This window comes from Mirounga angustirostris, unplaced genomic scaffold (assembly GCF_029215605.1).
Source record: "Mirounga angustirostris isolate CCGP_5_RB_7025 unplaced genomic scaffold, mMirAng1.0.hap1 SCAF_5, whole genome shotgun sequence".
Classification (NCBI taxonomy): Eukaryota; Metazoa; Chordata; class Mammalia; order Carnivora; family Phocidae; genus Mirounga; species Mirounga angustirostris.
The window spans coordinates 5161755-5188795 of record NW_026991713.1 but is presented as its reverse complement, the minus strand read 5'-3'; the positions used below and the strand labels follow the sequence as shown (position 1 = coordinate 5188795).

The following is a 27041-nucleotide window of genomic DNA, read 5'->3' as shown; positions in this document are numbered from 1 at the left end:
TGGAGACCTGTATCCCAGAAAGACCTTTTGCCTTGAAGGATAGAACATGGAACTCACTGGAAACAAATATATCGATGTTTACCACATTTTTGAGGAAACCGTATTGGAGAGGAACCCAAAGCTTGGGCTAAAATACTCGACTGTTGACTCTTCACTGGGTCCCCACTCTTCTGTGGGCAGACAGCAGCTGAGATTCCACAGCCCCCAAAGGGCATATTCCCAAATGTCCATTTCAGCTGTGGCCAAGGAGCCTGATGGCAGGACATAGTCAAGGGCCAGGGAGAATGACCATCAAGGTACCTTTTCAGAAGGAGCCTAATCAAGAAAGCTTGGCCACCCCAGGGTAGGGGTCTTGGCCCCAGGTAGGTCTGCCCAGCAGGGTGTGGGGATTCTACACAGCAGAGATGGCCACCTATCTCCATTTTCTCCACGTGGAAGTGTTCATTGTACTTGTCACCACCCTGCTCCATCATTGAATATGGGGTCGGTATTGGAGGCAGGGAATGTCTTTCAGTTTAAAGGTGTCCAGAGCAAGAGGAGGTGGGCACAGACCCTCTGAAGAGCTCCATGCAGGTCACTTGCTCCAAGAGCCGAGATTTCAAGCTGGATTCAGTGAGCATGGCAGTTGGGTTGACTCTCTCGAGAAGGTGTGAGTGTGTCCTACATGTGGGACAAAGCGTGACTTGAATACTTGGGGATCACAGGAGGACAACTCTTCCTAGCTCCCTGGCAGTTAGGTGGGGCTGTGTGACTGGTTCCAACCAATGAAATGTGAGCAGAAGTAACACTTCTTACCTCCAGCCCAAAGTGTTGAAGAGCTGACAAGCGACCCTCATGCTCTGTCCTTCCTCACCATGGTGACCCTGGAGGCCTCAGAGTGAGACAATGGTGAACAGGTCAGAGGGTGCCTAGGCTCCTGAATGGTGTATAATAGAGAGTTCTCAGCAACCCACATCAGATTTTGTTTGAATGACATATATATAATGCTTAGCTGCTGGGTTTAATTTAAATTAGATTATTTTGGATTTCTCACCTGTACAATCATATCATCTTCAAAGGTTGCATTTTAATTTCTTCTATTTTAATCCTTACACCTTTGATTCCTTGTCTCTGTTTCACAGTGCTGCTGGGAATTCTACAACGTTGGACAGAAGCGGTGAGAACAGGTGTCAGGGGCTCATTCCTGATCTGAAAGGAAAGTTTTCAAGATTTCAAGTATCAAGATCCATAAGGTGTTTTCTATATGTTTTTCATGGGTATTGGCTATCTGGTTTAAGAATGTCCCCTTGTGCGCCAGCATTTTTAAACTTGAACGGGTGTTGACTTTATTATTTTTTTTCTGAGCCTATTGAAGTGATCATACATGTTTCTCTTTAAGATGCTGATGCTATGGGATCACCAACCTGACATTTCTGGGATACACCTGATTAGGTTGTGCTGAATTCCACCATGTGCTCTATTTTGATTGGGATTTTTGCATCTGTGTGATGACTGAGGCTTGCTCTGCCAGGTTTTGGTATCAGCGTTCTTCTGGCCTCAAAAAAATGAGTTGAGGCCATTTTATGCTCTTGTATGTTTATCTTATTTTTCCCTCCTGTTCTCCAGAAGAGCTTGCTTAAGATTGGCTTGATTTCTTCCTTACAGGTTTCATTGAATTTGCAGGTCCTGGAGTTTTCTTAGTGGGAATAACTTGCTTATGGATTCAATTTATTTAATAATTATAGGGCTCTTTAGATTTTCATTTTCTAGTATCAGTTTCGGGAACTTGTAATGTTTTAAAGAAACTTACCTGTTTCTTTTCAATGTTCAGGTGTTTTGGATATGAATTTTCCTCTTATCTTTTTTGTTCTTTTGGATGTGTAGTGGTGCCTTCTTTTTAATTCCTAGTCTGGGGAACTGATGACATCCCTCCTTTGTCCCAAGCCTGCCCACAGCACTCCATGGCCCATTCGATCAAGTCCAAGACATTTGGCTGGGCACCTGAGGCCCTGAGGGATCTGAAGCCAACCTCTGTCCCTTCTCCTGTGTGGTCACCCTGCCCACAGCATAAGGGGCACGTGGGAGAGAGAGGGCAGCTTTCCAGGAGGGCAATCTTCTTTCAGGAAGGTTGTCCCCGTCCCCTCTCCAGAGCCAAGGAGGGGAGGTGCATGAGTGCATGCACCTGCGTGTGTATGTTCGTGTGTCTGTACGTGTGTGTGTACAGATGGTTGCATCCTGGCCTGGTCCTCCTTGCCTGGGAATAGGGGCATGGGGAGACCCCACACGGCTCTCCAAAAGAAACCTCCATGTGCCCCAAGAATGCAGAACTTTCTGCAGCAGCAAAAACAGTGACATCAAACTAGCTCCTTCCCTGCCCCCTTTTCTGGTCCTTTCCCCCACCTTCCCGCTCCAGCCCAGACGCTGGCTGCCCTGGGGAGGAGAAGGGTGCACTGAGTCTGGCCTCTGCCCTCTAGGCCCTAGGATGGGACTCCAGCCTGGGGGGTTGGGAGGCAAAGCTCCAAATGGTATTTGAGGCTGGAGCTTTGAACGGAACTGGATGCAGCGCCAGTCCTCGTGGGGTGACACTGCTCTGGCCAAATTGTTTGTGGGGCTGAGACCCGGGCAGAAAGAGGGTCCAACGTGGCCCCCGTGGGTGGCAGGTATGGGAGGCACAAACCCCCCCTTTGCCCAATACGGGTGTCTGTCCCTCCTGGAGAGCAGGGGTCCGGCCGTCCTCCAAGAACCCACGGGATGGTGCTCGGTTATCTAGGGCCACCTTCTGAGCCAGGGATGGGAATCCACCTACCAGCCTGGCACAGGGTTCAAGGAGATAACAATGTGCAGCAACTGTTCCCAGCCCGCCCGCTTGCCCACCCGCGTGCTCACAGCTCCCGCCACCACCTGGGGGACCGCCCGGTTCTGTCTCCTTTCCCGCCTGCTCTTGCCCCTTGGGAGGTGGTCCCCGTTTGGCCTCTCCATCTGCCCTTGGGGCTGGACCCCTAGTGCCACCCTAGACAGGTCCTCAGCTGAGACCTCAGGTCCTCCTCTCCCAGCCTCCCGGGCCAAGAATGGAATAATCACGAAGGCCGGTTCCCACGAGTGCATTTGGAAACGTTAAAGCACGTTTTAACACTGGAACAGTTGACATGACACTCCTTTATTAAAACCTAAGGACATCTTTATAAAAACTACTGTATATAAAGACAAAAGCAGCGTAGCGCAGTGTAAAATACATTATTATTATTATTACATTATTATTATCAGGAATATTGTTGGTTTTTGGTTTTCCCAGTTATCATCTCTCAGCAAGACCCTGTGCCTGCTCACGGAAGTCAGGGTGTGCAGGAGAGAGGAACCACCCTGTCCCACCCTCACCTGTGTGCCCTAGCGTGGCCGACCGTGGCGTGGACGCACCTGCCTGGGGTGGGGGTCCTGCCTTGTTTAGGCGACTGAGCCCCTCCCCCTCGGCGTCCCACTTAGTTATTGCACCCAACCCAGACTGACTGCTTGCCGATCTGATTGTGACGCATCCCACCAGCTTGAACATACAGAAGCGGGGAGAAACAGAAAGAACACACGTGAGAACCCAGGCGGGGCTCTAAGAAGACATTCTCTCAGGTCACCAGTTGGTCCCACTGGATGCCCCGGTGGCAGTGACAGCCGCCATCTGCAGCCACGTGCCCCAGCAACCACCCCCCCGCCCAGGCTCATCTGACTTCCATGGGCTCCTGCGTATTTTGGAGTGTGGTGTAGGGCAATTGACAGGGCACCTCACTGCACAAACCTGGGGGCTGCTGTTCCCAAAGCGGTCCATAGAGATGCTGTTCCTGGGAACCCATGACCATTTTGGTGACAGCGTTGTGAATGGTGCCTCTGGGGGGTGGGCCCTGCCGCAGCCCTGAATGTCACCCTGTCAAGGGCAAACATATCAGGGTTTTGATGCAAAGACAGGAGTTTTTGGTACAGTGTGACTAAGGGTCCAAGTGGCTCACTCACCAGGCATCTCTCTAGCACCAACTATCTGGCAGGGTCCTGGAACGTGAGGGGTGGGGAAAATGCCACCTCCAAGGTCACTCTCATGGAGGGGATAGGTAGGTGTTGCCTATTTGCTTTGTGGATCTGGGCGTTCCTAACTTTTCGGCACAACTAGTCACTTCTCAGGGGACCCCGGCCTCTCCCATGGACACGCGCATGTTCCCTGTCCTCTCTGTGTTCGGCAGGAACTGCTCCCAGATGCGCGCTGGGTTCAGAGCTGGATAAATATTTGTTGAACAGATGAAGGAATGCATGCGTGAGCGAATGGATTTTCTAGGATCTTCTATCTCTCTCACCTGAATTCTCAACTTCAACATCTGTTTTTCAGGCCACAGACCCCAGGGTCGTATCCGTTCCCTTGACTGCCATCTGGGGCTGTGTTACTGCAAGGCAGGCTGGGACCGCGTGGGGTGTTAGTCACGCAGCCGGTGGGTGGTCTTTATGCTCTGGGGCGTAAAGGGCATCTCCCCAGCCTGATCTGGTGACGGCTCTGCGGTTCCAGGTGGCACTGAGCACGGTGTCACCACTCACTGGGGGGCTGGCTGCCCCTCTGACCTTACAGATGGTTTGTGGGGACCGGGCAGACACCATCTGATACTCACCAGGTAAGCGGCAATGTCAAGAATTCCTGAAAGTCACTTCTATCACTCCGACCTCAGGGTCCCGTAGCAGACGACGGGGGTGGGGGGGCATAGTGATGACATGGCTGCCCCTCGACACTGACAAGAAATGCCCCCAATAACTCCCCTGGGGGCTGTCACGTGAATTTGGGTTGTTGAGGGATCGACGAGACTCTAGGGGACACGGTGGACAGGATGTCAGCTGGGCTGGCGGACGGGGCCTGGGCTGGAGGGACGGCTGAGGGTCAGGATCCCGACCTGGTGCAGCGAGGGTCTGGGGGTCTGCGTGGGAGACGGTGCCAGACATGGCCACACCCACAGTCTCGCTGTGACTGAAATGATCTAGAGAGAGCTTTGGATTTGATGGTGAGCCGGGAAGCGTCTCTCGGCCCCACTCCTCACCACGTTGTCCCTGATCCCCCCCACCCCCCAAGCCCTTCTTTCCAGCCTCGGGGCCACGTTTGCCTGAATGGTCTGACGATGAAGGGAAGGACCACCTGCCCTCGCTAGCGGCCCGCCTATTTTTCTAAAGCATCCGAGACCGCAAGAGGGCCTGGATCCACCTGCGTGTGTGCACGCGTCTACGTGTGTGTGTGTGTGCGTGCTTGTCCCTGTGCGTGCGGGGGTGCACGTGCGTGTGTTTTCAATTAAGACCTGTTTCATACTGGTCCTGGTCAGCGTCAGACGGCTCCCTGGCCCCTGGCAGCTCCGGGCCCGTCTGCAGGAGGAGGCTGCTCCTGACTGAGGCTCGGGGCGACTTCAGAGGTAAAGGTGAGGGCAGAGGGCCTGAGAACGCTACCACTATTCGTTCTGAATCGGTTCCAAAACACACGGATCACTCCATGCACAGGTGAGAGGGAAAGCGTAGGCTGCTCGTCCGTGACGCACCGTTCCCAATAGGAAGAGGTCCTTACAAACGGGAGTCAGGACACAGACCGGCGTCAGGTACAAACTCCTCGGTAAGGTACGTTGTCTTCTTCTTTCTCTGCTTTTTATTTTTCTTTTTGTACGATGATTATTGTTATTGTTACAAATTACGTGGTGATAGCCAGAAGCTCGCAGTAGAAAGTAAACATAGGCAGCTTGAAAAACCAGGTTTGGGAGTCACTAAAAACACTAACTCTGGAAATCTCTACTTGAACTTGTCACTACCCTGTGTCTTATTCTCAGGGACACTCTACCGATTGGCACGGTGGCCTGCCACAGTAGGGAGGGGACAGGATTTTGCTGGGGCGAGCCGGGCTCCTGCGGGGTTTTGAGGAGCCCTGGACATTGGGAGGGAGGCCCTGCGCACACGTGCCTTCCCTGCAGCCGCCCTCCACTCGGGGCGCTCACACCCGGCGCCCTGTCTCACGCCTCAGCCACTGAGAGAGCCAGTGACCATTGTTCCCTCCTTCCCACAGTCCCTGCCCCCCCGACAGGTGGCAAACAGGCTCGGAGGGGAGCGAGGAAGGGCCCCTGCCCTCCGCATACTCTGCCCCGCCTGGCCGGCTACGTCTGTGTTGTCTTCTGAGCTACACGTGGGAAGCCTCCATTCCGACATAATATTCTGTCCCAAGCCCCACAGGGTTATCAGTCACTCCCGAGAAGATTGCTGGCAGGGGCCAGAGGCCTGCAAGTTGTAATTCTCGAGGCTGCGGATCAGGTGGGTCCTGGCCCTGGCTGGTCGAAGTGAGCCTCCGGCTCAGGCAGTCCGGCCAGGGAGGCAAGGCAACCAGCTCCTTCCCGCCAGAGGAAGCACCCCCTGTGGGATCAGCTGCGTGAGCGTCACCCTGGACCACAGGAAGCCAGAGATGCCAGCCCCCTAATACCTGGTCTGACTCCTTCCTCTTACCGAGGGGGAAACTGAGGGCGGCGAAGGCACATCGCTCTTAGTGCAGAGCTGATGTCACAATCCGGGTCTTGTGTCCCCCCCAGACTTCAGGTTCCCCTGATTCCCGAGCCTCTGCACATTGGATGCAGGTGAGGGTTTATCCCCCTGGGCCGGAGGGTGGCTGAGTCCCTCTCCAGGGCTCCCCACAGCGTCCAGGGAAAGGAAGACATGCCCGTCCGTACTCAAGACCCCAAGTAAAGTTTTCTCACGTTGCCTCTGCCAAGCCATACGCTTGGGCACCCCTGTCTGGGGAGATGCATGGAAACCATGGGTCTGGTCTGCCACAGCCTGCCTGGTGAACTGGGGCGGGTCACTGGACCCATCTGAGTCTCAGGTTCCTAGTCCACGAAATGAGGAGAGTCCTTTCCTTATGGAGCTGTTGAGGGATGGAGAGCCAGGTTTGTCTGGAAAATGCGCTATCAAAGGACAGGCTGTTGTGTCTGTGAGGTCTTACAGAGCCTGGACTCCTCGCCCTCAACCCCTCCTGCCCTCCCTCTGCGTGCCAGCCATCCTGCATTTCTTTGGTTCTTTGAAACCATCAAGCATGCTATTGCCTGAGGGTCTTTGTGCTGGATGCTCTCCCCCTGTGTTTAACGCCCATGGCTCCTGCTTATCATTCAGCCCTGGGCTTAAACATCACCTGCTCAGAAAGGCATTCCCAGACCACCCAACATCGACAAGCCCCTCACTAACAGATTGTTCTGACTGAATTCTCGGCCCAGCACTCCCCGTCCTTATTCACGATTCACTTCTCCCCTGTTCTCTCTCCCCACCTAGCCAGCCAGCACCAGGAGCTGGGGCCTGCCCACTCCCTGCTGTGTCTGGAGGGCAGACAGTGTGTGTGCAAGAGCACTAGGTCTAGCTAAGTGAGGACACGCCATCCGACGGACACCAGTTTGCTGAGCAGGGTCCGCCACGCTAAGAGCTGGGGGAGATCTGGTTATCACTAACACCGGTGGAATGAGTGTGTCTACACTGGCAGTGTGGTCCTTGGGGATTTATGTGATCCTTTCCCAGGCAATGCCCTTCCGTGTGTGCACCTTGGGCCAGCAGGGTGGGTGGGTGGGGGGAGCTCTGGGGACAGATGTTATAGGCATCCGGGTTTATGTAGAAGTCTAAAGTGGAATGGTTTCTGGAAACTTCCCCTGGAGCTTCCACAGTCCTCATCACCATGTTTAGCACAGATCTGTGTGTCTGTCTATCCCACCAGATGGTGCCCCCCCTCCAGGGCAGGGACCAGGCCTGCCTGACTCATGGCCAGTCCTTATCACTGCCCAGGCTGGGGTTTGACACACAGCAGGTGCTTAACCAGAATGTGTTGTGTGGATGAAGGTTTCAGGGCAGTGATGGTGGAGAACTTGGGGCAACAGTCAGTCCACTGAGAAGCCAGTGGGGAGATGTTCCAGGGATTGTGCTGGGGGGTCCCCTGGGATGGGGAGTGTGGACTTTGGGTTCCTACACCCCTAAGATCAAACAGAGGGGCTGGTCTCCTCCTGGCTGTGTGACCCTGGGCAACTTCCCTGCTCAGAGCCATTTCCGCAGGGGGCTCACCACACCCCTCTCCCAGTGAGAGGGAGAGTGCATGAAGACACGCAGCCCAGCGCCTGTTCTGTGGATGGCCCAAGACGCATCATCCCCTATCATTACATTGTTATAGGAACAAATTCCATAAGAACCAACCCTCACTAGCATCTTCAAATCCCCAGGGCCCTCAGACACAGCTGGGCCATGCCTTGTGCTCGCTGACTCTAGTGGGTTCACGGCTGCCAGCCACAGCCAGAAGTTTGAACGGGGACGCTGACCAGGGCCCCTGCCACTGGTGACCTGTGCCCATTAGAGGACTCGGGGGGACTCCAATAGAAACCAACCAAACAAACACACAAAAAGAACACCCAAATCACACACACCCCCCCCCACACACACACCCACACCCACACACACACACACACTCACATTCAGTATTCTGACACAAATAGGCCCACAGGCCACAACTGGAGGGACTGGAGGCAAGGGGCCCACAGATACAATACACAGGCCTAATCCCTGTGGCTTGAATTCGCCGGAGCAGTTTTGTGCTGGTCATCCTGAGTCCACAATGGCATCACCTTTCAGAAGCCACCAGCCCAGAATGGGACTATTGCTTGCAGACGGGTGGCTCAAGACCCCCTCCCTTAAGATCCCTGGCCCCCACCCCTGAGTTTGCTCCTAATCTTAGAAGTCCATGGAAGGGGGTTGTGGGTACAGGTGGCATTTCCTCCTCTGCCACCGCCGCAGCCACCTCGGCTCTCCCTGGGGTCTCTGTGGAAGTTGTTCTTCTTGGAGGCTGTGCCAGGTGCTTCAGGTCTCACCTCCCCCATCCTGAGGCACGGCAAAAGGGCTTTCTGGAGAAGCAGAAGGAAACAAAATATCACACGGTGTCTCCTCTGTGGGGACTCACTGAGGACATTTCTCTTGGGCCTCGGTGCCCAGAGAAGCCAGGTTTTCTCTGAGTGCATGACTTCTGGAATACTGAGAAATATTTGACTTTAAGACTGGAAGCCAGATAAGCAAGCCTGCCGCCACTGTGGCTCCATTCAGAACCAGCACTCATGGCCCACGTAATAAGACAAGAAAAAAAAGCATAGCATCTTAGGAGTGGAATAGAAGAAACTGAATTACAATTAATGGCAGATAATGTGCACAGAAAATCCAAGAGAATCAACAGGCTAATTATTAGAACAGAGTGCAGATACAGAGATACGATCTTCAATCCAAGAGATAAGCAGATTTACTTATAAAACCAACAATGTTCATCTGTCTCAACAGTTACCAGAGTGATTATGTGTCTTAGTTTGGGTCATCCCAGTTAACACCTGTTGTTCTGACATAATTTTTAATATCATTCCCCTTTCATGTTAGTAAGTGTTTTGATTTGGATGATAAACTATATGGTCACACTTGCTATAAAAAAACTAGAAAATATTGGGGCACCTGGGTGGCTCAGTCAAGTGTCTGACTTCAGCTCAGGTCATGATCTCATAGTCCTGGGATTGAGCCCCGCTACAGCTCTGAGTTCAGCAGGGAGTCTGCTTGTCCCTTTCCCTCTGCCCCTCACCCCCCACCCCCGCTCATGCTCTCTCTCTCTCTCAAATAAATAAATAAAATCTTTAAAAAACCTAGAAAATATTAAGAACAGATACAGATACCATTCATAATTGTAATAAAAACCACTGTGAGTCTTGGAATCACATCACTGGATGTGACCGTATCCTACAAAGCTATGGAGAGGAAACCAGGGTGCTCCTGGCACAGGGATGGGCCAGGACACCAATGGGCAGGGTCAGGACGGTAAACACTGGCCCATGGGGCACTTACAGCTTTGACTAGCAGAGTCCAGATGGCACTGTGAATCCCTTATCCTATATCCAATTATAAGGGCAACTGCTCAGTCACAAATACTTACCTTTCCAGACTTCCTTGCAGATGGGGTGATCCCACGACCCAGTCCTGTGTAAGTGGAAGTCCCCTGGGAAGGGGATATGAATCCAGATAAGAGCATGAGAAGAAGGGACACGCACTAATGTAGGTGAAGTGGAAAGCAGGGAGAAACCTGGTTCTGGTGGTGGCCCCTGACTTCTCCCCTCCATATCAGTGCAGCTGGACTTCTGCTACTTGCATCTGATTATAGCTCTTAACTGATAAACCATCTTCGACCAAGCTTCATTGCAAGTTAAGAGGGGGCGGGGGGCAGGGGGGAGTTGAGGGAGGGGCTCTGACAAAGCCAGCACAGCGCATCTTTCCAGAGCAGGTGAGAGTCCAAGAAGCAGAGCCAGCCTCCCTGCTCTACATCAGCAGGAATGTGTGCATGGGCTCAGGGTTGGATTCCAGAGAGCCTTCTCTGCTGCTTCCCAGAACAAAGCCAGGTCCAATGATCCCCCCACCACCTGCTTTATCTTTCTCCATAGCATCCATCTCTATTCAGCACACCACAGATTTTACTTACTGGTCTAATTTATTGTTTGTCTCCCCCCACCTAGAAAGTAAACTACAAGAGGGCCAAAGTGTCTGTGTGTCATGTTTATATCTGTATTGCCAGGGTCTGGAACAGTAACATAGCCAGGATCAGGAACACAGCTTCATAAATATTTGTTGAATGAATGAACGAAGCAAGAAGTTAAAACCCAGATGGACCATCTTTCAACTTTAACATCAACAGAAACACATTTTGAATCTATTTTTGAAATATAGTTCACGTGAGTCTTTCTTATATAAATTACTAGGGGACACACTTGGGATAACCAAGGCCAAATGGGGTGAGTGTGGTGACGTCACCAACAGAGAGACTCTGTTGAACTGTAGGACCATCTGAAACAAATCCAAGAATTGGGACTATTATAGGCAAGAATGAAAGAGAAAACAGAGAACTGGGGTAAATAACAATAGATGGGAGGGTAGAGGTGAGAAGTGGGGAGGTAATTTATGTAAATTATGTCTTCATCACTTATATTTAGGCGTCTCAAGAGTTGTTCAGAGGTTTAAGTAAAATTAGAGGCACAACAGTAAACAGGGAAAATATCATAAAATATAATCAACTAAAGTCATTTGATGGAAGGGAGAGAAGGGGAAGAAAAACAGAAATATTCTAATTTGGACATTCTTCATATGTGGGGAGAAAATAAACACCGTCTAAAGCAATAGAGAATTAAGGGTATCATATCACAGTAGAATTATAAAGATAACCACAGGATCAGAAACACAGCTTTGCAAATTGTCAGAAGACATATACACAAAAAATAAAACAAAGAAAACAGAGACCATATGGTGGAAATTGACAACCCCCACAAAAGCTATAAAAGCAGAAAGCATATCACAAACCATGACAAAAGTAACACCAAATGTATCTGCCATGTAAGTAAATGTTAATGAGCCATACACACTGGCTTAAAAAAAAAAAAAAAAAAAAGACACTCAGACCAGATTACAAACAAGATCTACTGAAGGTAGAATGAATCACACAGGTTTCACATAAAAGGATGGACGGATGATGAGAATGCCCCGGGGGATGGTTGTTCAACAACGTCAATGTACTTAGTACCACTGACCCCTACACTTCAAATGGTTACGGTGGTAAATTTTATATTATGTGTTTTAATACAATTAAAAAAAAATAAAAGGATGGGCAGAAACATAACAAACAAATGCAAACCAAGAGAAACCAGGGTTCTTGATCTGAATATTAGATAAAGCTGAAGTCGGGGCAAGAAATACTGAATGAGAAAAAGAAAGGATCTGTGCAGAGATCAGGCTGAGAGTCACCACGAGGATCTCAAAATAATGAATGTCTATGCACCAAATAACATAGCCTCTACATTACAGATTAAGTTGACAAAAGCATAAATAAAAAGATAGGAGGCCAAATACCTAATTAATAACATAGTGTATGTATGCGTGCATGTATGTGTGTGCATGTGTGCATGTATGTGTGTGTATGTATGTGTGTGCATGTGTGTATGCGTGTGTGTGTGCATGTGTTTGTGCATTAAACAGAATCTACCTTCTATTCGAATGTTCTTGAAAAAGAACACACAGAAAGTGACTATCAGGCCACAAAGAAAGTAAATTCCAAAATTTAAAAATCAGATAACATTCTCTGATCTCAATACACTAGAATTTGAAAATATTTATAAGGAAAACCACAAAACAAAACTCTACCACCAAGACATTTAAAAACTCTAAAATAGGGCGTCTGGGTGGCTCACTTGGTTAAGCGACTGCCTTCGGCTCAGGTCATGATCCTGGAGTCCCTGGATCGAGTCCCGCATTGGGCTCCCTGCTCGGCAGGGAGTCTGCTTCTCCCTCTGACCTTCCCCCCTCTCATGTGCTCTCTCTCTCTCTCTCTCAAATAAATGAATAAATAAAATCTTTAAAAAAATAAATAAAAACTCTAAAATAACTCATGACTCAGAGAGCCAAGAAACTAAAATTTCAGAATAGGTAGATAATAATAAAAATAAAAATACCATATCTCAGAACCTGTGGGATGCTCAGATAATGCTCAGAGGAAAATTTACAGCTTTAAATATTGATATTAATAAACAGAACATGAATTAACTATCCAACTCAAAATGTTAGAAAAGGCCAAATAAATTCAAGAAAGGCACAGGAAAGCAACTGATAAATCAAAACTGAAATGAAGTTAAAAATAGAGGAAGGAAGGAATAAATAAACCCAATTTCTGGTTCTTTGAAAAACACTGAAACGTTAGCTGTTGGTGAATCTGGAGGCGGAAAGAGGAAGTGGCCACGTGGCAATTACCTACACTTCTGTTTTCCATTTCTACTCCTCCACTGTCCCTTCGTCCCTCCAGACAGGCTTTTGCCCTCGCTATTCTGCAGAATTTGCCCCGGTCAAGGTCACCAAAGGCCTCTGTGTTGTTAAATCCAGTGGTCAATTCTCAGACCTTTTCTTACTTGCCCCCTGGGCACCGCTGACCCAGAGGATCACTCCTCCTGCCTCTGGGACACTCCGGACCCTCTCCTGGTTCTCCTTCTGCTTCTCTGGAACCTTCTCAGGCTCCTCGCCGGGTCCCTCCCCATCTTCCCGTTTCCTCTCCTCTCCACCTCCACTCACTCCTGAGGAGCTCCTCTCCTCGCAGGGGCTCACTCTATACACTGATGACTCTCTGGCCTCAAGCTCTCACATTATCTCCACACTGTCCACTTGACATCAGCAACTGGAGATTTGCCACACATCTCAAACTTAACCTTCTCAGAACTAAAACCCGGATCTTCTTCCCCAGTCAACCTTCCCATGATCGTCCTGACCTCACTAAGTTCAAGTCCATCCTTCCGGTTGCTTGCATCAGAGCCCCAGGGCTATCTCTGGCCCCCCCTCTTCCTCTCAAAGTCCATTCCGATCCATTAGCTGCTTCCTGTACCCCCTTCTCCCACCACAGACCCAGCCCACAGGGTTCCTGCAGGGGCTTCCTTGGCAGCCAGAGGGATCCTGTGAAAACCTGAGTCAGATTACATCACTGCTCAGCTCAAAACCCTCAATGGCCCTCGTCCCATCAGAGTGGAAGCCAAAAGCTTCCTCTCCATCTTCTCTGATCAAGTCCCTGTCTTCTCTCTTTTATTCACTCCACTCCATCCCCGATGGCTCCTTTTACGGGTCAGCTTGACTGGGCCAGTGGGGTGGGGCCAGATATCCACTCAAATATGATTCTGAGTGTGTCTGGGAAGGTGTTTCTGGGAGAGACTCACATTTGAGTCAGCAGAATGTGTAAGCAGACAGCCCTTCCCAGTCCACTGAAAGCCCGAATAGAACACACTGACTGATGGGGGAGAATTCCTCCTTTGCCTGGCTATCTTCCGACTGGGATGTCGGTCTCTCTTGCCTTCAGACTTGGATCCCTACCGACACTCACACCATCAGCTCTCCTGGGTCTCCAGCCTGCCGGCTGCAGACCGTGGGACTGCTCAGCCTCCAAGACTGCACGAGCCAACTCCTTGTAGTAAATCTCTTTATACACTTATACCTATGTCTACAGGGTGTCAATATCTCTACAGTGTGTCGGTATCTACAGCATGTCAGTACCTACAGCGTGTCGGTATCGATATCTACAGTGTGTCTCTATCTACAGTATATCTGTATCTACAGCATGCCTGTATTTATAGCGTGTATAGATCTACAGTGTATCTACATCTACAGCCTATCTATATATATCTACAGCAGGTCTGTATCTATATCTACAGTGTATCTAATCTAAGGTGTGTCTATCTATATCCACAGTGTGTCTGTATCGATATCTACAGTGTGTCTCTATCTACAGTATATCTGTATCTACAGCATGCCTGTATTTATAGCGTGTATAGATCTACAGTGTATCTACATCTACAGCCTATCTATATATATCTACAGCAGGTCTGTATCTATATCTACAGTGTATCTAATCTAAGGTGTGTCTATCTATATCCACAGTGTGTCTGTATCTATGTCTACAGTATGTCTACATCCACATCCACAGCGTGTCTGTATCTACAGCTTATCTGTATCTATGGTGTATCTACATCTACAGTCTATCTATATATATATCCACAGGAGGTCTGTATCTATATCTACAGTGTATCTAATCTAAGCTGTGTCTATCTATATCCACAGCATGTCTGTATCTATGTCTACAGTGTGTCTACGTCCATATCCACAGCGTGTCTGTAACTACAGCTTATCTGGAGCTACAACGTATCTATATCTACAACGTATCTATATCTATATCTAGAGCATGTCTATATATCTACAGCGTTTCTATATTTATATCTACAGCATGTCTATATCTACGGGCTGTCTGTATCTATATCTACAGCATATGTATATCTGTATCTACAGTGTATCTATCTCTACAGCACATCTATATCTACAGCGAGTCTATATCTACAGCACGTCTATATCTACAGCGAGTCTATATCTACAGCACGTCTATATCTATATCTATGTGTCTCTATATTGATACGTGTCTATAACTGCAGTGCATCTATATCTATAGCAAGTCTGTATTTATATCTATAGCGTATCTTTATATCTACAGCGTGTCTGCATCTACAGGGTGTCTATATCTCTAGCATGTCTACATCTATATCTACGTGTCTCTACATCCATGCATGTCTATATCTATAACTGCAGTGTATCTAAATCTAGTCTGTGTCAATCTCTACAGCAAGTCTATAACTACAGCGTGTCTATATCTATATCTACAGCATATCTATATCGGTATCTACAGTGTATCAATATCTACTTTTACATCTGTCCATTGGTTCTGTGCTTCTGGAGGATCTAGACTAACACACCACCTGCACCCATTTCTTCTCCCAGATAAACACATGATTCTTCCCTCATTGTCTTCAAGTCACCTGTGCCTGAGTCCTTCTGTGACTACTGTATCAATTTGCACTCTTTCTCAAACTCTTTCCCTGTTCTCATACTTTTTTTCTCTCTAGCACTTACAGCACTCTAACAGGCCACAGATTTTACATACATATTTTAAAAAGTATCTGTACATAAAAGTAGCACTTTTCGTTGGTTTTGGTGCACAACCATATCCCCAGCGCCAATAATGATGCTAGACGCAGAGCAGGTGCTCGGTAAAATGAAGTGACCAGACAAATAATGAGAGAAGAGCAAGGGAGCCTACCCACTCAATTCTGTCCAACTAAATCAGAAAACCGTGACAAAATGAGTGAATTTCCAACAAAACAGAAATTACCCAAAGGATCCAGGAGGAGAGAATCTAAACAGACCAATTACCAAGAAGAAAAACTGTCAAATCGCAAATCCAAAGTCTAAAATACGAGCAATGCAAATTAAAGCCATAATGAGACAGCATTCTGGAGCACAAATAACAGGACACGTCCACAGCCTTCACTCCTCACACTGGCAAAGATCAAGAAGGTTGAGGGCTCGTGTGTCTGCTGGATGATGGCGGGGGGATGGGCGGAGAACCTCTGCTTCATTCTTGGTAGGAGGGACATCAGGGTCATTTCTGGAAGGCAGTTTGTGCAGCAAAGTTACAGATGCACATGCCCTCTGGCCCAGCAATTCCACTTAAAATTTATCCTCCAAATATGCGCACAAGGGCAAAGTACACACAAGCTCATTCATACGCAATAGTGGACCTTAGGATCAATGGAATGTCCATCCGTAGGGCACTGGGTTCAAAAGTAATGGCTCCCCATACATGAAGGATGCAGATATCAGAAAGGTCCACGCAGCTGTCCAGGAGGGCAGTCTGTCGGCTGCCCCAACACACCATGCTCACACACCTCCCATTCTCCTGTCTCTGTCCCAGCTGTCTTTGGGGTTTGTGACTTTAATCCCGTCTATGTGCTGAGGACTCTTCCCTGAACTGTAGTCTTGAACATCCAACCACCTCCTGGATATCCCCCTCACGCGCCTAGCAGGTGTCATTCTTGACACATCCCAAACCGAACTCCTATGTTACCTTCTAAACCCGCTCCTCCCCAGTCCCCCTCTCAGCTGATGGCAGCTCCATCCTTCCAGTAGTCAGGTCAAAAGAATGGGAGCTGTCCTTGACTCCTTTGGTCTCATGCCCAGGTCCAACCCATCAGCCAATCTCATCTATTCAAAATACACGCAGAATCTCACCACTTCCAACACTGCTGCCATGGTCCAAGCCACAGTCCTCGAGGATTTCAACACCCTCGACAGATTTCTCTGTCCTTGCGTCCCTACAGTGTATTCTCAACACAGGAGCCAGAGTTCCCTGTGTTTTTTTGTCTATTTTCAATATATGTATTAAATCTTTTCTGCTTGAAACTCTCTAATGGCTTTTTATTACCAAAGCTCTGGTGACTCTCCATGCTGCCCCCTCATACTTTTCTGACATGGCCTCCTGTCATGCGCCTTTGTCTTCCTCTCTAGCCACACGGGCATCTTTGTGGTTCCTCCCAACATTCCTGGGTACTCCTGCCTCAGGGCCTTTGCACTCGCTGTTCCCTCTGGCTAGACATCTGTGCACGGTTCATTTTCTCAACAACTTCAGGTCTTGGTGCAGATGGCTCTTTAGGGAGGCCTTCCTGACCCCCCTGCACCCCCCAAGGCCCTGCTTACTGCTCACTGCCACGCTCCTCAAGGACTGATGTGCTGTCTCCTTCATTGGAGGGCTGTCTGTCTTCCCACCACCCTGTCTGTTCCACAAGAGCGGGGCTTACCTGGTGCTGTGTTTTCTGCTCTATCTCAGCCCCTGGGAACCTAGGTGGGGGGAAGCATGGAGTAGATGATTCAGACTCTGGCCTTGGGGACCCCATATGGAGGGGTAGATGGTGGCATCAGGTAGGAAAATGCTGAGACAGAGGAAGCCCCAGGGACCAAAGGAAGAGGAAAGTCAGAAGAAGCTTGCAGAGCAAGTCCAGGTGGTTGTCTAGACTTTGCTTGGCTTCCCCCAGGGACAGGGAACTCACTACCCCATAGCCCATTGCCCTTTCAACTGTTCAGTTAGCTGGAAAACTTTTATAATGTGGGTCAAATCTCTCCCATCATTCCCAGCCTGGTCCTCCCTGCCTCTGGTGGCCCTTCTGAGACATGGTGCCAGAGGCAACGTCCCTGCTCCCTCGTCTTTGCTCTTCCAGGCTGATGTGGAAATGAGGCTCCCCTTTCTCTGAGGGGAGGCAGCATCACTCCTGACCTTGGCCAAGGCCTCCACGAGGCTGTCCCTGCTTCTGGGCCCCACGACCAGACCAGCCCCTGTATTTCCCCAGAGCCCTTTCTCTGGAGAGCAAAATCTGCTCCAGTCACTGCCCAGAGGGAGATGTGTGGGGATGGCAGGCACGAGATCCAGGCTGGTGGCACCGTGCATGCGTGCGTGCGTTGGGGGGGGGGCACGCGGAGGGCCTCTTGATAGAGCTGTTTCATGTGGGAACATGGTATTGACTTCACTATTTTTTATGTCTCATATATACATTTTACATATATTCTTTTATCTTTTATACAGAATGAAATATTTTGAAATCAATAATGTTCAAAAAATTGGTCATGGTTTCTTCAAAGGGAAAGTTTTGATGCCTTAGTTGGGCACTTGGGGCCTCTTCCCACCAGATTCCTATTACTGTTTCTACATTTGTGATCTCCACTTCAAAGGACTCTCCAGAATACCTGAGTGTGCTCCCACATGCTGGGAGCACCTCCCCTTTGTCCACTTGGCAAACTCCTACTCATCCTTCAAGACCCTGCTCCCAGGGCACCCCTTCCACGCAGCGTGTCTTTGTGGCAGTCAGTACCACATGGCACTGTAGAGGGGGTGGGGGCAGTAATGGCCACTGGCCTTGGGGCAGGCCTGGGTTTGGATCTCAGCTCTATGCCTTGCAAGCTGTGTGACCCTGGGCAAGTCACTTAACCTCTCTGGGCCTCAGAACCCACCTGATGCCACTCCAGGCATGTGGGACCATCCTCATCGCTGGCCAACAGGGACATTCCCTGCTGTGGACACCCCCGGGCCGGTGACAGCTCTGGCTTGGCCCATCTGGACACCACCAGGCCCGTCACCCGACTGCAGCCCCTGCACTGGGGGGCACCGTGCGTCAAAATAAAGCTTCAGCAAAGGTCAATTTCTGTTCTGCTTTTGTGGCAACCACACCTTGGCCACGCCATGAGTGCAGGAAACTGTCCAGCTAGCTCCCACTGCCGAGAGCCACGTGCCCCTCTCCCTGGGGCTGCTGGTCCTCCCAGGCACTTTGCAGGTGGCCTGGCCCCTCATTGCCAAAAGCCTGGCAGAAACTGGGGCCGGGCCCCCGATGCTCCTCTCACTCAGTACCAAGGCCAACGCCTCCTACTAGGCCCTTCTGGAAGCCCTCACTGGTGGAATCTGCCAGGCTTGCGTTGGGTGCTGAGTCAGGTGTGGGTCCTGCCCTTAAGGGCTCTGAGCTGGTAGGGGAGCCACACGGGGATCCCCAAACAAGAGCGGGAGGTCCACGTGGCATCAGGGGTGACGGCCTGGGGGCCCCAGGGGCAGAGCCTGGACAGAGGCAGAAGCGGGGCTCAGGGAAAACTCTCGGGGAGTTGATGCCGAGCAGGGGCCGAGCTGGGGCCTGAGCAGGATCGGGAAGATTAGGAAGGCAAGCAGGAGGAGGGCACAGCCTGAGTCAAGGCCATTCAGAGGCTCGTAGTGGGCGGCACGAGATGCTCCTGGCAAGGGCGCGTCTAGAGAGGTGGCAGCCACCGAGCACGTCCCCTGCCAGGCGAAGGCATTTGGACGTGATCCTAGGGCTCCGAGAGCAGACACGGGCGCTCCTTCCTAATTCTAATACGGGCAGGAGTCCAGTGTTGGGTATTCCACACACAGGCTCACTGAGCTCTGCCTGCTAGGCAGGCATGTTATTTCCCCCATGTACAGACGGGGAGACTGAGGCTCGGGGAGGAAATGGAACTTGCTCAGGGTCAGTTGTCTAGTTAGCGTGGAACTGGGAGCAGTCTGGGCTGCTCACCCCTGTGCGTGGGCATAGCTCTGGTGCAGGGAAGTGGGCTGGCGGGCTGGGGGCAGGGAGCCGGCGGGAGCCAGCAGGGCAGAGGCCACTGCTGCCCTCCCCCCTACCCCCCCACCCCCCGACAGTGGAGAGGTGCAGAGCTGCAGAGCCTGAGCCTGGAACCCAGGGCGGAGGGCCCACCGGGAGGAGGAGTGTCTCAGCTGGTGTCTGCAACCTAACTGGGAAGATAAGACAGAGCACCTGGCAATTTGAATAAGAATGAACGCTTCCAGAAGGCTGCGGAGTCTTGGTGACAATCACAGCTGACAAAAGCCGAGGAGTCATGAGGCCCAACATGACTAATTGCCAGGTGAGCTGCAGACAATGTGCCCCTCAGAGAGATGATAGCTCGGTTTGCGGTTTGCGTGGCCCTGACTCTGCCGGGTGCGGGGCTAGGAGCCTTCAGCATGCCTTCCACCGCATTCCCACGGCAGCCCGGGGGTGGGGGGTGCTGGTATCCACGTCTTACAAGGAGCAAACGGGGCAGGCATCCTGACTGGATGGTGCCGGGTGAGACGGCAACCCCGTGGAGGTGAGAGCAGAGTCCCCTAGGGCAGAGCTTTTAGCCACGGAAGAGGCGGTCTTGGGAGGCTGCCTGGAGGAGGTGTGTTTGTGTAACACAAGCATTGGGAAGATGCGACATAAAGCCACGATGAGTAGCCCCTCACAATTCAGGCCCCCAAAGAGGTCCCCGTCTGGGTCCCCAGAAGCTGTGAATGTGGCCTCACACGGTGTGAAAGGGAGTCTACTGGTGGGAGTAAGTTGGGGACACCTCGATGGGCAGATCATCCTGGGTTATGCAGGTGGGTCCAGTGTCATGATGAGGGTCCTTCAAAGAGGGGTGCAGGAGGGCCAGGGTCAGAGAAGGCAAGGTGAGGACAGAAACAGGTTAGAGCAGAGCCACGATGGAAAGCACGAGCCATGGAACGTGGACGTCTCTGGAAGCTGGAAAACACAAGGGAGCAGATTCTCCCCTAGAGCCTTCAGAAGGAGTCAGCTCGACCAACACCTTGACAGCAGGTGTTCCTAAGACTCATCTTGAACTTTTGGATCATGGCTTCATGTCATCCTTCCCTGTTTTAGGCGAGAGATGGGAGGTGAGCTCGGGCGCGGGTCCCAGCTCTGAGCACCCAGTGTGCACGCGGCTCATAGCAGGTGGAACGGAGGGCAGCCCTCCTCTCCAAAGTGCCCCGGGTACCCCCTCACTGCCTGCTCACTGGGTCGCCAGGAAAGGTAGAAACTATCCCAACAAAGATCTTATTTGTGGACAAACTGGAATTACTTTGCATTTTATAGGACATTGTGTCATTTGAAAAGAATGGAATGTGAAACCTCACTTTCTTTCCCTGAGAAAGAAGGTGACTGTCATCCCGGGGAATGGAAAGGCCAGACGGACGCAGGAGGGAAGGGCGATGCTCTGGTGTCGGCTACTCCCTGCAGATTCCACAGACAAGATGTTGTGTCTGTGTTTCTAGGAGCACATCGACTGCGCTGGGGGATGGGGGCAGGGACGGGGCATCATGGGAGCGATGGGCACAGGGCAGGGCATCTGGTCCTGGCATCTGAGGCCAGGTCCCCACATCCTTTCGGCTGACCCTGCTCCTCTGAGGACACCCCCTCTTTTTTTTTTTTTAAAGATTTTATTTATTTATTTGAGAGAGAGAGTGAGAGACAGAGAGCATGAGAGGGAGGAGGGTCAGAGGGAGAAGCAGACTCCCTGCCGAGCAGGGAGCCCGACGCGGGGCTCGATCCCGGGACTCCAGGATCATGACCTGAGCCGAAGGCAGTCGCTCAACCAACTGAGCCACCCAGGTGCCCCGAGGACACCCCCTCTTTAAGCCTCTGGACCCCACGCCTCCCAGTTTCCTCCTGCCTCAGGGGCTGCTCCCCCCTCTGACTACTTTGCCTAGACCTTCCCCTGAGATCCTCGACTGGTCTGTGGCCCTAACATCACTCCCTGATGCTCACAGGCATCTCCAACCTCAGACATCCCACGCAGCTGGTACCCAAAGCCACACCCACCCAAGGGGTCCCAGCTCAGAATATCCCGTCAGTATATCCCCAGCAGCTCGGTCCAGGGTCCTAGATAGAACTTTGGAGGCCCTCTCTTCCTTACCACCCTCTCCATTCCCCCAGCCAGTCTGGTGGGCACTGCCCCCTGCTTCTGCCACCTTCTCTGCCCACACTCCTGCACCCCGACTTTCCTTCCGATGCGCGAATGCACCAGCTCTCTCTGCCTCAGCGCCGAGGGCCTGACTTATCTGGCAGCCCCGGGGAGCCTGGAAGGGCTGACGGCCGAGGAGGGCTGACCAGCCCGGCGCCCCGCAGACATGGGGCCGGAGGTTGCTCCAGCTTTAGTGGCAGGGGCCCAGGGCCCGTGGGGAGCTGTGCCTGGCTTGGGGAGCTTCATTATCCAAGCCCTGTGTACAGCCTTCCTCCCAGCCCTTCGCCCTCCTGACTTCCGGACGTTGCTTGGGGAGCTTGGGGTCTTTAAACATCTACATCCTAAGGGTTAATTTTTAATGCTGCTTTGGTAAATATTTGATGCCTTGGCTTTCACAAGAGAGCCGTGTTCTGCATTAAAGGCCACAAAGGGCTGGGGACGCTGTCCTCTTCCGACCGCAGCCTCCGCCACAAGCCCACCTCTTCTTGCTCTACAAAAATAAAAGACTCTCCCTTTGCCTCCTTGTTATGAATTTTTCAAGTGCTTTCCACATCCATTCTGGTCCCTGATCGGCGTCTCCATTAGCCAGCAGAGAAGGTCAGAGGGGTTTTAAGTTGAAAGACACTGTGGAAGCATCCCATCACACAAGGGGAAAGCGGAGCCCAGGGAGGCACGAGGCTGCCCAAGATGAAACAGCAAGCCAGTGGCGGAAGGAGTCCGACAAGCAGCCGTGATTCTGAACCCAGGGCTCTGCTCCAGGCACTGGGATCCGCAGGAGGACTCAGGCTGTCCCTGGCCTTGCCCCATCCAGTGGGCACAGATGTGATAAGAGACCACGTGGGCCTGGCTGTGTTGAGAGTGGGGAACAGGGAGAGAAGACCTCTGCAGGAGGGTGGGAGGCCTTGGGGAGAAGCGCAGCCTGAGCAAGGTTTTGAGGGATGAGTAGGAGCTCACAGGGGAGCTGGGGTGGGGAACCCAGTGAGGTGACCAGGCTTGGAGGCACGTCTCCTGGGCAGAGATGGGGTCTGACCCATTCTGTGTACCCAGGCTTCGGTCCATGTTTTGCAAATCCTTGTGAAATGAATGTGCCTTCTAGCTCTAGGGCTGCTTATACTTTGTCCTTGACCGTCTATGGCTCCTGGTTCCCTGACCCCGGCACTGCACAAATCTCTGTGCTCCCTCCTGGCGACCGCTGACCTGAGGCTGTTTTTATGTTATGGCACACCTGGGCTGCCTCAGATTCCCCAGCCTGCGCCCCAGGCCCCTTTCCTGCCCTCGGGGTGGGACAGATGTGGCAGGAGGGGCCGAGGCTTGAGCCGGGGTCATACCCAAGCACGTGAGCATGGACAGACATCATACTACACGCCCACTAAGCCCGAACCACATAGCCACACGCGCACCCCCCACACGTGCCCCCAACAACACACACCCAGCATATGCTACATGTGTAGACGACGTCCACGCCGCATCCTCACGCACGCACACTCACGCACACCCACCCTAGTCTTTGGCTTTCCTGGCTGGCCCCAGAGCTGGGGAGAAGGCTATATATCCTGGGCAGTATGTCCCGAGCCCACCAACCCTCCTGGTGCCCCCTGCTGTCCACCTGGCACACACCTGTCCCTCTGGCACCTCCCCAGCTCCTGCCCACCTGGGACCCGCCCCAGGCCTCAGGATGCACGCTCAACCTTTATACGTCCTCACCGGTCGTGCACAGCCCAGGGCTCCGGCCGCAACCAGCAACAACAGGCCCCACCGCGCCATGCCTGGGACTCCTGCTCCGCCTCTCCTCCAGCGGGGTCCTTCCTCATCTGTGGCAACACCGCACGTCACTTAGATCAGACCTTACAGCCGTCCGGGGTGCCCCCATTCCCTGCCCCCAGGTCCAATCCCTCCATAATCCTGGCTGCACCACCTCCAAAACATTTCCAAATCAGCCCACCGCCCCCAGTCTAAACTGCCATAGTCTCCTCCCTGGGGCACAGCAACGGCCTCCCCACGGCCTCCCCACGGCCTCCTTGCCTCCACAGCCCCCCTCCTACAGTCAGCCCTGCCCACAGCGGGGGGCTCTCACCAAAGCTCCCATCTGACCAAGTCACTTGCTGCTCAAAGTGCTTTGCTGCCCCGTGGTTTCCTTAAACTAATGGACACGATCTCCCCCATCAAGACAGCCACTCTGTGGCGCCCTGCGTGTCCTCCCCCTGCTGATGCCATCAATCATGAGACACACCATTGCCTGAGGAATGGCTTTTCCGGGAAGAAGTAAGCAGCGCTCCATTAAACAGACACCTTGGCCGGGGGTACATCTGGACGTCAGAGGTGATGAAGATGTGCCCCTCAGGGTCATGTGAGTGACAGCATCTGGCAGGGCCTGGGGGGGGGGGGGTTGGGCCACAGCCGCTGGGCTGCCACGGAACAAGGCATTTACTCTAGGAACCCCTGTTTCTACACTCTGGGGCAGGGAAGGTCGAGAAAGGGGAGTCGAAGTCTCAGAGGAGGGTCCCTCAGCTGCACTGGATGGGAGAACGGGACCCATCTGCGGGGGGCTGGGAGCTGAGGGGCAGCTGAGGGGGCCTGGGGCCCATGGAAGGGTCTTGCCTTCCATGTCTGCGGGATCTGCGTCCCGGGGTCAGCAGTCTGGAAGAAGAGCCGGACACAGACGGAAAATCTGCAGACACACGGGGGCCTGGGGCACCTCTGCAGCCATGCCTCCCTGGCTCTGAGACTTCTCGGGCCCAGTGATGCTGTTTGGGGCTTCCCAAAACTCAGACAACTCTGGCCGGCCTTACCAGGGCAGTGGATTCTGGGATAGGAAGACCCCAGGCTCACCAAGCTGACGACAGAACAATCTAGCACAATATCCTTTTCTTGTCTGGTTGATGAGCTATGACATAAGCTCTCAGCAACCTCAGCCAGGGTGGAGGGGGTGGAGGAGGGGTTTGGCAGGGACCCCTTTTCCTGCTGACAGAGTAGACAGAGACAGGGACAGGGGAGACTTTGGAGGTCCTCAGCACATCCTCAGATGGCAACCCCATGAAAGCCCTGCCACGGGGGATTATTTGCTTCCCCACTGCTGTCTCAGAAAGGTGAAGCAGCCTGCCCAAGGACACACAGCTCGGCAGCACAGAGTCCGTGCCAGCCCAGCCCAGGGGACCTCAGGGGACACCGGGGTCCTTGTTGCCACCCATGGGCTGCCACATCCAGCAATTCCTGAAGCCATAGGTCCCAATACTTGAGCGGGTTGGAGACACACCTGGAGCCCGCGGCCAAAGCCATCTGGCAAGGAACTCTCCCTGGCACCCTCTGGGGCGCCTCAGAAGTAACAGGAAGAGTACTCTGGAGGGCATTTATGAGGAACTGGCGCCCTCCCGGCCCGAAGGCCAGAGTTGGTTTCCATCATTCTGACGGCAGCGGGATGCCCACGCTGGGAGAGTCTCACTGCGCCAACAAGCATCTATCCTTGGAAGCAAATGTTTTCGCAGTTAAGGCCAGAGTTTTAATGATGGAGGGAATAAAGAAGGAAAGGTTCCCTGGTCCTCCCTGGCCCACACCGATGGAGATAAATTCCTGCTTCTCTCGCCCTGGGGTGCCCGATCTGGGAGCCGGGCCTGTCCAGAGCCCCTGAACTAAATGGTTTTGGGGACACATAACAGCCGTGGGCCCAGCCTCGGCTTCCCTTCATGGCAATCCTGCGGTCTCCACATTACCCTGCTGCAGCCCGGGGGGCAATCGGACGGAACTGCTGTCCAATTGACGTGAAGGAACACCCTCTCTTCTCGCAGGCAATGTTTCCCCAGCTTTGTCCAGGCCTCTGTGGAAACATCTCTTTGTTAATTGCTCACTCAAACTGGCATCTTTGTTTAAACAGGAGCCGGCCACAGTGACTGGGTTTGGGAATCTTAATTGATTCCAAGCTAGTGTGCTGGCTGGGCAGTGTGGGTCCCCCCTGGGGCTGGGTGGCTGGGAGTGGGGACAGGACCGCAGGAGCCCCCTCCAGGATGAGGCATGTCTAATCAGGCCATCTGGCAGCATGCCGCTGGGAATGGGGCGCCCTGTGGCTGAGCGCCGGCTCTGTGCCAGGCTCCCAGTGGGCTCCATTTCTGTCCCCCCCGCCCCCATTTTCACGTCCAGGCAAATGGGCCTGGGAGGAGCAAGTGACTTGTCCAAGGTCACAGGGCCTGCAGATCTGGTTGGTTGGACTCATGGCCCTTGCTCATGAGGTTGCGTCCCAGTCCCAGAGGCAGTGAACTTCTATCTGGAACTTGAACTGGAAGAGGGTTCTGCAGACAGTTAAGTCTGGTCTAGTTCATGCTGGAAGAGCATCTTCAAAGAGACTTTACCAAAACCTTCTCTAAGGTATATTTGCCCTGTGGCCGAATACATTGATTTTCCAGGTAAAGTAAGTGGCCAGGATTGATTTTCTGCACATCACTGGTATGTGCCTCTCTTACATTTTAGTCCGTGCACTTGGCCCAGGGCAGGGCCAACCCTCAGCAAGCACAGGTTGGAGTGAGTTAATGGTGTCCGGCCGCATCCTCGCCACCGTGCACACTGGTGCTGAGAAGCAAAAGCAGATGGGGTTGGCGAGTTTGCAAAGGGACAGCCCAAGATGTTCCCTCCGGGGACCAAGGGCCAGATGGATGACAAGAAGTTCTGACCGGTCCTCCTGCCTTCTCATCTCCCTTACTTTCTTTGCTCTGGGAAGGAGCATGAATCTCCTTTTCAGAACCACCTTGCCTCTTGCCCCGGCTACAGCCGCCCGGGGTGCCTGTCTATGGGTGTTCCTGGAAGTGCTGGGATCCAGTTTCACAGGCCTGTAAGGACACGTTCACAGCTCTGCACTAAGATTCACAGACCACGGGGCAGGCAGATGGTCGGAGGTGCTGAACACATGAGCGTTTGAAAGGTTACACGCAGTCGCATGCCAGTAAATATTCAATGACCAGATCTTGAGAGGATAGAGCCCTGATCTGTAACATTTGCTGCCCATTTCCATGGTGTAAGTACTGTCAACAGTGTTGGGAAGAGATGCAGAATAGGCAACATTATGTAAGTTTCACTACACAGACACAATAGATACAAAAGCTCAAGAGCATAGATCATAGGAAATGTAGCAAAATCACTAGGAAGTGATGATTTCGAATGTCTATTACTTTTGTGTTTCATAGAATTTATTTAATTGTCGGCTTATAGCGCTTAATTTTTATAGTGTCTGTATTCAACAACGGGCTCACAAAATTCCTAAAAAATTAACTACTAACTCTCATGAGCCAGTGCAAGTTGACCCCAGCACATCTTGGCTATGTTTATATATTTAAGATTTTTTTTTCAAGAGTTTATTCATGTATTTGTCAGAAAGA

At 52.0% G+C, this 27041-nt stretch overlaps 1 protein-coding gene across 2 annotated transcripts in view; it reads right to left on the bottom strand.

Moving 5' to 3' along the window:
* Positions 1-3130: 3130 nt before the first annotated feature.
* The window catches only part of SHISAL1 (shisa like 1), a 76442-nt gene continuing 52531 nt past the window's right edge, over positions 3131-27041 (bottom strand). For both annotated transcript variants that reach the window (XM_054506736.2, XM_064590499.1), the window contains exon 5: positions 3131-8888. In XM_054506736.2, coding sequence (XP_054362711.1) covers position 8888 — 1 coding nt within the window. In that variant the 3' untranslated portion in view covers positions 3131-8887. The remainder of the gene's footprint in view (positions 8889-27041) is intronic.